This window comes from Metopolophium dirhodum, chromosome 2 (assembly GCF_019925205.1).
Source record: "Metopolophium dirhodum isolate CAU chromosome 2, ASM1992520v1, whole genome shotgun sequence".
Lineage (NCBI taxonomy): Eukaryota > Metazoa > Arthropoda > Insecta > Hemiptera > Aphididae > Metopolophium > Metopolophium dirhodum.
Genome location: NC_083561.1, coordinates 8657133 through 8671904, shown reverse-complemented (window position 1 = coordinate 8671904; position 14772 = coordinate 8657133). Strand labels below are relative to the sequence as shown.

Here is a 14772-nt window from a genome sequence, read left to right as displayed (position 1 = left end):
AGATCTGATCGTTATTTCATTGTTACACACTTAAACACTTACACCCGAATACAATTTGAACATATTATATACACGTGGTCGATGCGCACAGGGAAATATTGCTCCATGCGTAAAGAGTGCAGACCATTTTATAATACAATTTAATAATAATAATAATAATAATGTAATATACTATCATGATATTATAATATTTTAATAGTTTTATTAATAATACGCGCATGTAATAAAAAAAAAAAAATGTACCTAGATATTTATTAATTTGTGACAATGGCGCGCGACCTCGACGACCGTGATTGATGAAAGCTATTCGATGTAAATAAATCATATATTTTATTTTTTCATATTGTAGCTATATTATATATTAGTGTTTGCACTAATAATGAAATTAATATTTGCTTCCGATATTTTTCTATATTTTATCATTAAAAACTTAATCTGAAAAATCCTAATAACCCTGCATATATAAGACGATGACGAATACGTTTTTATTGAAACGCCGGCATCACGATGGTCCTTGAACCTGTTATAACATTTACTACAATACGATATGCGATGGTCGTAGAGTCAAAAGTTTAAGAGTGATTTCGTTCGGCTATAATCTAACATATATTTTGTCTTAGCATACTATAAGATATTTGGACATTGTTCACATTTTTTGAAATATGTATTATGGAATAGAAACTTTTACTTTGTGAAAATAACATAATAGATATTATTATCGTGAAATCTGTAAAAACATGTTATTGGAATACCCTGAAGAGTGAAGACTGGAGATGATGGTGGATGATAGAAATAGGCAATAGCTTTACTGAATGTATGTAACTGGTTTATTATTGTTACTGATATTTTTAAATTACAATAAAATAACTAAAATCGTTATTTTTCGTTTAAATATCCAATCGTTCAAACTCAAACTTAAAATTTCTATTAAAAAATGGTGTTTTATATTTAGTAGATTTTTTAGTTCCAGTATTATAGTATACTTAAGAGTTAAGAAGAACCTTGTATAAAGTTTTCAAGATTTAACAATACAAATTTAACATTTAATATATTTTTAACTACAAAATAATTTGCAAAATATGTTAGTAATTTTGTATCAATTAATATTTTTAAATAGCTATGATAAAAATGTATTAGGAACTTTATATTAAATTGTCAAGCTTTATGATCAATCAACATTTTTTCTCGATATTTACAGAAAAAAACTAAGAAAAATTTTAAATGTCTATAAATAGCTCAAAATTATATTTTGAAAATTACAACATGTATACAAAATGCCAATGTAAACATTTGGTGAAAAATTCAGATATTTTAATATTTATTACCTATTTATTCGTTTTTAAATTTCAACAAGATAATCAAATGGATTTTATTGAAAAATATTTTTCCAAAAAAATTACTGTTTTTCCCTAATTCTTCTTTTTATTTTCCCATTATTTTAAAAGGTACTGGGAATATTTATTTTTGATCTTCAAAGGTATCATCTTAATTGACTTTCTTACCAGAAAAGATATTGAAAATCGAAGCATTTTTCTTCTATCAATTGTGGACAGATGTCACATACACACACAAAAACACATTGTCAATCAATACATTCATCGCTCCACTCAAAATCTAAAAAAATGTTGGAAAAATGCAGGAATGAAACTTAATAAAACAACAATAAAAGTAAATAATAATAATAATCAAGGATATATTTTTCATTTTCTATCACTTAAGAACTTATAAACATAAAATGTAATTTGCTTAAAAATCAAGTGCGGCCTGGTATGCCGCCGTGGTTGGCTTCAGTTCTGAAGTCAAGCCAGTGCCACTAGTTCAGTGCCACAATACGTTAAAAAAATGATAAAATAGTTATTCATAAAAAACGTACAACTAACGTAGGTAAATTCATTAAGCATAAGAGTTAATATTAACAAATAAAATATGTAATATTTAAATTATATTGTGTCCAAAAATGTCAACAAAGATTTCCGAAAAAATCTCAAATGTTAGCGCTTACCTACTCTACTATATTTTTCGTATCTTATTATGAAATATAATATTATATTATGTACAATATGGCATCAATTAATGCAGAATTATTCTAATAAATGCATTCCCTGAAAATTATCTGCAGTGTGTAGTGCGTACTATTATATACTTTGCAGTTTGCTCACTTAAATGTAGTCATGGTGTACTATGACCGGAGTTCCGGACAATGTATACATTTTCCTAGGTACTCTGATCACAGTAATTAACTAAAAACTAAACGATAACAATTAATTGACCCTCTTTGGGTGCAGTGTATGACTCTCCATTTAGTACTTTACCCTTAAAATGTACCTATCTACATATTTTTATATTATTGTTTTGTACGATTTCAGGTGGAAAAACTTGTACAACAGCGAAGCGGGCAGTGACGTCATATTTTTGGTCGGAGACCCCGAATGTTGGAGGTTCCCCGCGCACATAGATGTGTTATGTCAATACCCGGTCTTTGACGCCATGCTCCGGGAACCTTGGTCGAAAAAAGGCACCCCGATCCACATACCGGATGATGACCCTAGAGCCTTCGACAACCTACTCAAGTGAGTCGTGGTTTCTTTATAGGTACCTACTAGTGTACTACGATGAATTGTTACACACTTAAACTATCACTTAAACAAAGACATTTATCGCACGATGACATATTTGCGTCGGGTAAACATTTTTGTAGTTAGGATATCGAGAAATGTCTATATTTAATATCATCATGGGTATTTAATAATAATATAATACAGTATTATTATACAAACTAAAATGTCTTATAATAGTACAAATATGTAACGTCACTAGTTGGAAACAGCTGTTTGTTTTTTGAATAAAAAAATTTCAAACACAACTTATTATACCACGGTCATGTGTACATAGGAATATATTGATCGAATGACGTTGTCCTAGAGTCAGAGGGTTTCGCACTTTCGCACTACGTAATAACACTGTTATAGCGAAATTTATCGTCGTTTGAAATTACATTATACTGCAATATTTTTATTTATAATTAGAGTTGAAAAAAACTTAACGGACACTTTTTCTATAATTATTTGATTCATATATTTAATATTATCATTCATCGTCAATCCGCAATTTTCATGTTTCTAGCTACAATATTGCTACACTTCATATTGTTGTACTTACTACTTTTTTTTATATCATCGTTTATTGGAAATTGGCTTAGTTCATAATAATGTTTAATTAATAATAATAAATAATAATACGAAAAATAATATTTTTTTGACTGGAGCATGTCATGTTATAATATAAGTTGGACAAGGACGACAGATAGCGGTGTTCCTACTACTTCCTTGAATCGATCAATATTATAGGTAGGTAGGTGGGTACTCGTAAGAACTTGAAATTTTTCCGGAAAATATTTCTAAAATATCGTTTTGAAAACACGCCTGTCACGTCTTTTATAAAAACTCAAGTTACAAAAAATCGAAGTACATTAATAACGGGCGTAGACAAATCGGAAATGATTATAATATTACATTTTTGAGTTTATGCCAAAATACATAATATGATAGTAGGTAATATTGATATCGGTTAACGTTAAATTTGAATTGAAAGATTCACTCGTTGGGATATATTAATATTTCTTTCATTTAAATTTGCTGGAAAATGTATATGCATGTATTATGTATTTTAGTATTTATGTATATTATATGGGTATTGGGTACATATAACACCGACGTTGCAGTCTATTAAAAAAAATTTGAGCCCGATGAGATTATAATATTCTACTATAAAACGCTAAGATTGTGACACGCCCCCGTAGGTATATAAAATCAAATTCTCATTAATTTATCATAGTTATTTACATTACGATAATAGTATATTTCAATTAAGTTGGCCAGTTTATATGTACCAAAAGAATAACAGTATGCAGTTACTTTCTCACAAAGTTACAAATATTAAGCTTTAAAGTGTCAAGAATAGTTGTAGTTGACTGTTCCATTTAGTATCTTTTGATAATATGATTTAATTAAGTCGTTTGTGTGAGCCAACGCTGGAGTATACTATAATAATATACTAAATAGTTGGTTTAATTTATGGAACTCGACAACGGGTTAACAGGAACTAATATTCTTTACAATTCTTCAACTACTTTTTACTTCATGTATATAGTATATATGAATAAATTTAAATTACAAAATGTGTTTGTTGAAGAATGCATACTGAAGTATATTTTTGCCTAAAATTATGTATAAATCATATGCATAGTATCCACCTATTTTAATATTTAAACATAATATATCACTATATGCAATACATTAAAATATACCATTTTGATGGAATTAATTACAATGTAAAGCGCATTTAAGTCAGTAATGTAGGCAAATAGATTAAAAAACAATAGTCATCAAATTTTTCACTTATTATTTACTTCAAAAAACGATTATTTACTATCCTGTTTGTGCATATGTATACATTTTCCTGTCGAGATAAGAAAATGGAAAACAATAAATAAATAAAATATAATATTTTATCTGCGGCGTGCTGTGTGGCATAATAATATAATTGTCATTATAACAATTTAAATCCTTTTTTTCATTTGTTTAATATAATATCATATTGTCCTTGGATATACGAGCACTTGAGTATTAAACTTATATCCATTTAAAAATAATATCTGTGTTTAAATTTATAATTTATCGGTTATCGTAGTGACATAGTGTGCCACTGTGGATATGTCAGCAATAATGAGTACCTACAAATTCTATAGAATTTATATTTAATGAACATATGGTGTGATTACATTTTATATACCTATGTATATATTTGTGTATATGTGCTCGTGTATGGGATTTTTGGACAATGTTTTTGTATAAGGTAGGTACACCATGTACACGGCTATATATCCGTGATGTGAACTGGTCAGTAGTATAAACGGTATCTATTGGTTCTTATAGCTAGGTATTGTAACCTTACCAGGCCCGTGTAATAGAAGACATTTCGTAAACAGGGGGGGGGGGGTGTGATTTATATGTAAAAGATAATTAACAAATTAATCTTACTTCGCCATGTCCAAAAATAAAATTTTTTTAAAAACATTTCGGGAGCGAGAGCAACCACTGTAGGTGGTTGCTTACCTAGGTATGCTTACCCGAACCTTGCATTCATTAAAAAGTTGAATATTCGATTTTTGAAAAAAAAGAAATAAATTAAGTAATTAAATTAAATATGTTAATTGTGTCAAGGTTGGGTTGGAAGTTTAGTTGGAAGCCTAAAAAGTCGAATTATTATAATATTTAATTCTCTATCGGTTTAAAAATTCATCGACTAATTTGGTTTTTTCTTCTATACATGATTTCCGTTAAAATTAACGGCAAGAAAGTTCGGGCTTCATGAATTTAATCGATGTGGGGAAAAGAAAAGCATCAATATATTTTAAATACAAGCAGTTTAAATTAGTTAAGATTTTTATACTTTATTTTTAGCCTTTTAGGTAATTATTTTGAAAATGTTTTACTACAGTTGTGACTTGTGACTCACACACGCTCAGAGAATGCGTTTATTTATAGAAATAGAAATTTATGCATAGTAGCAATATGAAAACGATGAAAACACCAACGTTTAAAATATATAATTTCGTTAAATTTCTAAATTTTCGAATTAAAGCTGATTAGAATAATTGTATTGTTATGTAAATTATATATTATGTTATGTATACATTATTTTAAATAACTTTTTGCTTTTATCTTAATTTATTTTATTACAATGTTTTTAATTTTTAATTTTTGAAATAACATTTTTTTTTTATTTATGAATAAAAAAAAAATATATACTTACCTATTGCTTAGTTCTATTACGTTAAGTTAGTTACTTAAATTAAAGGGAATTTAAATTCGAGTCCATATTGACTACAGACCATAATTTATAAAATGACTCATGGTAAAATCTGCAGAGAAAATTCTAAGAAGAGAAAATCAAGTATCGCAATTAATCCCATCGACGTAATATTTGATTGGTTTATCAAACTGTGAACTGATAGTAATAATAATAAAAAATAATAAATAACAAGGATTTTAAAGAATCTTCAGTTCTTTATCAATCACAGCCTAAAATTGTCTTATTCGCCGTGTCCAATGTACTTATTGGCGCTGTGCCATAAAAAAAAGTTCTTACCTATATATGCCATTAAAAAAAAATTGTTATGCTGACCAAGTAAGTTTGGAGATTTAGAGATTTATAGAAACGATTAGGCGTAATCAATGAATCAAATGACATTTCACTGGTGAATTTATTTGTTATCTTTATAATGATGCTTTGCGCTTTTATTATCTATATATGTACCAATGGTGTATATTATTACTCATATTTTAAGAAAAGTTTTAAAATAGAAACGCAGAATAACTTTATCACAGCTGTCATCATGCATATCATGTGCAGTTAAACTCTTGCCTGTCTATATCATATTTATATGTATATGTATCTTGTTAATCCACATGACTACTTACCAGTTGGCTGTATATACTGTGTATACAGTATACACTAGCATTAAAAATAAAAATCTTTTAAAAAATAAACAAATGTCAGTGTATTTGTAATTTTAATTAATTTCAAAACTATTTCAGTTATTTACCACGAAAAAAATTAATATAACACTGCTTAAACTATTATAGAAAATAATAGAAAAATAAATATTTTTTAGGATTGTGTAGGAACAAACAAAGTTTTGTCTAAACGAAAGTTCAGTAATAAAAAATGAAATGTTGATTCTTATGGATTGGATTGTTTTAGGGTGTTTTTCGAGCGTGTCTACTACTTTATAATAGTCAAATGCATGAAAAAATGAGAAAGGAGTCTTTTTAAAATTTAACACGAATTATGATTGTATATTACTATATTGTATAATATTTTATAACACAATATTATGTAACGTATATAATATATTGTAAAACCAACTGCAGTTGTTAAAGTTCACATACCAACAATATTAAAGATAATTTTGATTCAGAACCTACAATAACTCATTTATACCAGGGATTTTTTAATGATTTTTTCTGACTTCACAAACTTATTCCCACTCATGGATTATGGTGGGAATTTGTCTACGCACACCAAACCCTGCGGACTGTTATCCGTTGAACAGGGCCGTCTAAACTACTATCTTCTGTATACTGTATACTGTATACTTTCATAAGACTGCATATACTTAGAAATGATATGTAAAAACATATAAATCCGGACTCTACCCATGATATACCAAATAAATCATTTTATATTAATTCACTATTTATATTGTAAATAGTTTTAAAATTTTGTTTATATAAATATAAGTGATAATACTTACTAAGTAATAATTACTTGTAATAGGTAATTTGTTATAATAATTGTTTATATAAAACAAAAACAATCAATTGGCTATATAGGTAACTTCTTTTTAATTTTTGTGATAAATTTTGACATAAAATAATAGTATAATAATGAATAATATTAACAAATTTGAATTTTAATGGAAACATTTTTTTTTTAATTTGAGGTTTACGCAATTATTAATTTATAATATACTATAAATATCATCATTATCAACCTGAAATTCTTTTTTTTTCACTGCACAAAATATGTCTCACTACACACTAAAAAAACCCTTGATTTATATGACTTTTTTTACCTATATATATATATATATAGTATACTACATACATTCATATTTAACCTATAGATAGACGTACAAGACTTAAATACTAAAATATATAATTTACTGTCAATTTACTGGACTTCTTAGGTACCAATAGGTTGTACAACTGATCAGTAGACCTACCTGTATGTTGAAATGAACCGCATGAACGGAGGACAATTTTTGGGAGTGCGTGAGGAATTTGAGCTACAAAACCTTTAACTTTACATCCAATACTTAACCGCGAATTAAGATAACAATTTACAATAATAATATTATTTATCAATACATATACCTTAACCACCGTTCGTTTCATCGTAGGTTCATGTACAAGAACACGGTGGAACTGAAATCCGTGGTGACCGCGCTGGAGACGCTTGGGCTGGCCAACAAGTACATGTGCGTGGACCTGGTTAACGAATGTATCGTCTACCTAACTCGCAACCTGACCGTGGACACAGTGCTCATGGTGTACCATGCGGCCAGGCTGTACGGTGGACAGACTGCGCCACGCCGTGAACAGCCCGCCGCTTGTTCGCCAGTGGCCACGGCCCGGGCCACCGCGCCGCCACTACAAGACTTGATGCCGGCGGCCGTGGCCTCCGACGACGTGCATTCCGAGGCGTTCGCCCGCATGGTCCAGCACTACGACACGTTGTTGGCGTACTGCGGCGCGTTCATCGACAGGAACGCCGATCGGGTGATGACTGATGAGAGCGTCGACGAACTGGATACGGTCGAGCTCAGGGAACTGCTTCGTCGTGACGGACTTGCTGTGTCTAATGAAATGGTGAGGCGACGCTCATGTATTATATTGCACTTAGGCTCGAATCAAAACATAGGAAATATGCCTATAATAAGTTCGTATGACGTATATAGCAGGAGATTTCACTCGTTTTATATAAAAAATACAAACATCATATAAATCAGAACATAGGGGATTAGGGTTTATTCAACATGTTTTTGTCTGATAAATGTTGAAAAAAATTAGTTACTATAGATGAACGTCAACAGACAACTGCAGCGGTATTGCATGATAATATACAATAAGCCTTCATTAATATGCGATGATAACTGCAGCACACAAATCGTGGTTCACGTATACATTATAAAAGTAATATTTATTATGTATGACGTATGTTTAGTTTCCTGTCTGTTGTCTTCAATTATCGTCCAATTTCCGTATAGTAGTTCCATGTATCTAAAATGTTTAAGTCTCTTGTCTTATAAACGCTTTCCTACCATCTACCAGTCGTATCTTTATTTAAAAGTAGCATGATTTTCGTCCAAGTAGTTCTACTATCACCAGTTATCTCCTGTTCTGAAATTACATTCTTGATTCATTTAATTATCAGTCCCATTTTGGTGTGATATGTACCGACTTCAAAAAAGCTTTTGTTTTTGTGAATCATAAAGCTCTAATTCGTGTTTTTAGTGAATCTTCAAGGTTTGGTGAGCCTTGAATGTCCTTGTTCAGGTCCTACTATAATGACAGATGTCAATGGATTAAAGTGCTTGGTATAAAGTAAAATGTAAACCATTTCCGACTTCATCTGGGGTCCCACAAGGAAGGGGGGTCATCTGTCTCTCATACTGTTCTCCTTAGTTATTAACAATGTTCAATGAGTTTTGCTTTGCTCCACTGTCGCCTACTTTGTCGCACCTTGTGTATAGGGTTTTTACATTTAGTAGCAGTGGATAGGGGGTGGGGGTTTAACCCCCTCAACTTAAGAAAAACATATATATATAATGATTTCTATTTTGTAATTACATTTAATATTTAGGTATAACGATACATAAAAACACACCTAGGCTAAAATATATTATATCATAATAAATGTTAAATGTATAATACCTACTGTGATAATAATTTATGTTTTCACGTTGGCGTCGAAGTATACTCATTAATTACATAAACACATAACATATATAATAATTATTATACATCTGTTGTACCTACTCACGTCTCGTTTGCATGATGCGCGCAGGTGCTGTTCACGACACTGGAGCGGTGGTGCACGCACAAGTGCAAACAGCAGCACTTAGAACTGACGGTGGCCAACCGACGGGCGGTGCTGGACGACACGGTGCTGCTGTCAGTGCGCTACCTGCAGATGACGGCTAACGAGTTCCTGTCGGGCCCGATGCCCAGCGGCCTGCTCAACGCCCAGGAGACGGCGGTGCTCATGAAACACATACTCAACCCCAAGCAACCGAAGTGGACGTGCCAGCGTTTGACCAAGGAAACGCTTGAGTACATGGGCACGGCGCGGACGAGACGGAACCACGGAGCCGCGGGCGGGTTGTCGTACGTCATCAAGCGGCGGTCTTCGTCGTTCAGAGGTACGGCGAGCGACCCACACCACTGCGGCGACGGCGACGACAGCAGTCAGTCGTCCGAGTTCGACTCGCCAAAGCGGTCGTTTTGCTGTACGGGCGGCAAAAAGAACAAGAAGAACAGCGGCGCCGGCAAGAAGAACAAGAAAAAGTGTACGGACAGCTGTTTTTGCAATTGTCTGATTTACTGTTTGGACGTGTGTTTCGGTTGAACGCGGCCCCCGGCTCTCTTCCCCTCCCCACTTCCACAACACCATCACTCTACACACACTATACACGCACTGACCTAATTGTGCGTTATATAATATGTGTGCTGTGCGTGTGTGTGTGTCTATATTTATAGAGATAAATTTAATTTACCTTAACTCGAAGAAAAAAAAAACACAAAAAGATCTCAAAATAATAATTCTTTTTCCTTTTTGTCTATAATAATATAGTTAATATTATGATTACAATATATGTCCAGAATTCGTCCCTACGTGCCTTCCACGTTAACGGGGATGCTGTGCGTATATTATACATAATAATAATATTAAAATAATGTATTTATAAACACTATATATATACTGACATATGGGAGTGGTTAAGGGCCTTCTTAGGACTTTAATTTCTTTATACTTTTGAACAAATATAACCATTTAAATATAATATAATATATTATATTGTGCAGTGCCTATATATTATTATGAGGAGTCACGCGTACAATATTATACGAAAAGTCTGACGAATTATTATTATTATTATTATTTTTTTTTTTTTGCAAACGTATACCACTCACTCATAATAATATTATTATATTATGTCATTGTCATAGACACACTGCACTCGCATGTTGACGATTATTATAATTCCCAACGCACCATAATATCATAATATTGCTCTATGATAATACGTAATATATATATTATTGTCGATAAATTATTCGCAGTAACCGAGATTCGAATCAATGGTCTAGTATAATAGTTATCCTTTGTTATTATTATATTATCACGCTCAACGAAAATAGTTTTTCAACACAATCTCTATACGGTTATACACACCTATTGTATTGTAACTTATGTACCATATTATAGTGCCATACGTTTTAATGTTAAGTTTTACTCTCTACGAACCATACAGCACCGGTAGGCACTCCGTCTCTCGTTTCTTTCGGCCCGACCGTCGACATAATAATGGTGATAAACAAAAAAAAAAAAAAAATGTTTACACATTATAACGATATCGATATGTGTATGTAATATAATTTAATGTATAATAAAATATACCATAGTCCGTCTCAAGTTCCCCGTGCACTTTTCCCGCGCACGAACACACCACCTCCATAAGCGGTACGCACGTGCAGCAGCAGCAGACCATAATAATAATAATAATATATTAACACATTACTGCGCGTCAAAAATGTTCTCGTCCGCGCCACGCGGAAACCACTCTCGGCGGCTCGATTAAATTTTTTTTTTTAACGACATTTCGCGCCATAGTTACGTCCTAACCGTACGATAATATATATAATAATAACGCCGCCACGGGTTAGGACCACAATAACTATATTTAATACCTATTTTTTATCTTCTAAAAATTCCCCGCGCGTTCCGTTCCCCGCACATAAAATATATCCATGCACACTATCACCGGCATGATATTATACTATATACTATCATATTATATATGTTGTGTCATTATTACTCATCTCACATCGGCGTATGCATGTAGGTACCAATATGCTGCACGAGATGATGTTTTCATCTTCTTGCCATTCACGTCCGCCCGACCGACCTCTTACCCGCCCCATTTCCACCGGCCGTGTTCTTCGCCGGACCGCACTAGTGTTTGTTTTCGCTTCGCACGCAAAAAAGTTATTTGAATTTAGTCACTATCCTTTGAACAAAAAAAAAAAAAAGTATACTTAAATAGGCGACGTACGTGATACGATATATATATATATATATATATATTATAGTATTTGTATAATATTAAATAATATATAGTCATGATAATAACTGGACGTATCATTCGACTTATACCATTCGTATGTACGAAATACAGTCACGATAATTATTTACATGTTTATTATATATAGATACCATTCAACTATATGTATGCGCATGGTTAGTACGGACAAACTATATTTTATACTATTTTATTTTTATTTTGTGAAAAAAGTGATTTTTATTATTATTATTATTTTTTTTTTTCCATGTTAATCATCGTGTATTGACATAAACTGATATTTTTATTGTTTCGTGAGTAATTTTTAAGTGTTTTAACGTTTAAGTATTTGTATTTTTGCGTTTTTATGAATCGAGCTGTTATAATTATTTACCTATCGATCGTGTTTTGTTGTTGCTGTTTACATTTTAAAACTAAATTACCGCCCTCAGAGCTTCCTCGATGACCTTTCCCCCTGAAATGTCTGTATTATTATAAATATTACCATATTATTAAGCCGTTATATTATATGTTTAAATTACATTTAATACATTTTTGTTCGATATTATAATGATATTATGACCATAATTATTATAGTTTACTTTCGGGTTTATATTAAAAAAAAAAAATTGTTTACCATCTAAATTCTATATGTATTTGCGATAAATTTTTTATATTAATTGTAGATCATCGTTTTTAATATTGTTTTTGCCGATATTTTCGGTAGTTGAAATTTAATGATTAATATATTATTATTAAACTATATGTTTATTTTTGTCGTCATCAAGGGTAAAATGTTTAGCACGCGATTTATATATGGCTCTAGTCAATACCATTTACGATATTGTTAGTTTTAAATATTTATATTGGCGCTTTGTACGAACATTAAATAATATATATATATGAAATATAAATCGTATATATATTTAATATGTATATTACTGTGTTGTTTCCGTTTTTTTTTTTTTTTTTTAGAGATAATTTGGTTTTTGTTCCCACGTGAGACTTAAAACAATAATTATTTAATTTCGACGTACGGCGCAAAAAAAAAAAAAAAAAACCGTTTGTAAGTAACCGACAAAATGTAATGTGCACAATGTCATGCGAAACGCAAACGGACGAGGCCAACAACGGCGGGTCGTGTTTTTCGAATTTCGCGCATAGACATCTGCGCCGTTCGGGTGGCGCGCGCGTGTTTGGTCGTCGTCGTCGGCCGCGCTCGGAATAATGTACCCGTCGGAACAGATGTAAGCTATATATATATTATTATGCACAATGGCGATGATAATACAAATAATAATAATAATAATAATAATAATACCATACCATAATTATTATTATTATTATTATACGGTCGTACCGGCGACTGCAGGCTAGACAGCGGCCCGTCTACATTTCACATATTTTCACTGAGCGCTTGCGCGTCAACCACACCGCCTAGTGCCAACCTACCCCTTTTTATAATCCGGTTATTATTTTATTTTCCGTCTCACCCGCCGGCCGTGGGTTTCGTAGTCGTTTTCGGTTGACCCACATTCAGACACGTGCCTTTATTAACGCGGCTCGCACTTCGGCACGGCTGTTTGTTTCCCAACGCGAGCTGTGCGCATTATATATTATATATATAACGTAAACGTACGCGCCGTGTATCGCTATCATCAGTGTCCAGTGGTTAAAGTGGGAACAATTTTGAGGGGGGACTAACCTACCAAAAAAATTGAGGAGCGTTCCCGAGTTCTTTCAAAGTCTACATGTAACCAAACTTTTTAAAGAAACCCACTACCAACTAGGTATAATTTGTTCCTTTCACACACCCTTGTAATTTGTTCATAAAAAGTTTATGTTAATAGTATGTAAAATCAAATTTTCTCCTTAGGAAAGTGATTTAAAACATATAATGCCTGCTAAGTAAAAAATAAATTGCAATTCATTGCCTAAAATGTGTAAAAAAATAATATGTGTTTACATTTTAATTTCAAACATTTCATTAAAAAAACAAATAAAAAATAATTTATAGTAGGTAAATATAACTATTCATATTTTTTCAGTTTAATAATGTATTTAAATATTATATCACATAGGTCTAGGTAACCTTTTACCTTTATAAATAAATGTCTAAAATTTAGTAGCGTCCCCCCGGACTTTGGAGACGTTGAAGGGGACGCATAATCTTACCATAAATAAGAAGGGGGACTCTGTCCCCCCCACTTTAACCACTGTCAGTGTCATATACTATTGTAATATTCTCCTCTTGACACACAATATTATTATTACATTACAGATGTAAGTGCACAATGTTCTGAAAGTCCACAATATAATACATAATATTATAATGGGTTAGGTTGTGGAGGTAGGCATATCTACTATCTCTATCTCTTTATCTCTCTCTACAATATATACACTGCACGAGGTTTTACCGGAATCGCGCCAAAACATCACCTGTATGGATGTAACATAATAGAGTATAATATTCTGTGCATGGAAATATATCATTATATGCGTGGAATAGACAAAGCGAGCTGTCCCAGCTGTCTGCTGCTGTAGTCGTATAGGAAACCGTTTCCGACCACCTATTATAATATGATGTACGGCAATATTATTATTGTGTGCGTTCTAAGGACACCTATAAATTATACCGGCATACGCCGAATCCAATTCGCATGGTTCTGAAGCGGGTGGGCGCAATTCTCTCTCCCCGCAACGTGACACACAAATTAAAAGACTATAGCTAGGGAGCCTAACTCTTTTTCGTCGAAACTCGTGTATTTTTGGTCAAAAAAGTCTATGGATTATATAAATCCAAATAAATAAAAATTCTATAACACTAGATACGTTCAAACTGATGTAGGTATTGAGTATATTGG

The 14772-nt window shown here is 32.0% G+C and overlaps 1 protein-coding gene across 3 annotated transcripts in view; it reads left to right on the top strand.

Annotated features, from left to right (window-relative positions):
- The window catches only part of LOC132938602 (BTB/POZ domain-containing protein 2-like), a 48069-nt gene extending 35398 nt beyond the window's left edge, over nucleotides 1–12671 (top strand). For all 3 annotated transcript variants that reach the window (XM_061005527.1, XM_061005526.1, XM_061005525.1), the window contains exons 3-5: nucleotides 2367–2570; nucleotides 7967–8435; nucleotides 9634–12671. In XM_061005527.1, coding sequence (XP_060861510.1) covers nucleotides 2367–2570; nucleotides 7967–8435; nucleotides 9634–10194 — 1234 coding nt within the window. In that variant the 3' untranslated portion in view covers nucleotides 10195–12671. The remainder of the gene's footprint in view (nucleotides 1–2366; nucleotides 2571–7966; nucleotides 8436–9633) is intronic.
- Nucleotides 12672–14772: the final 2101 nt, after the last annotated feature.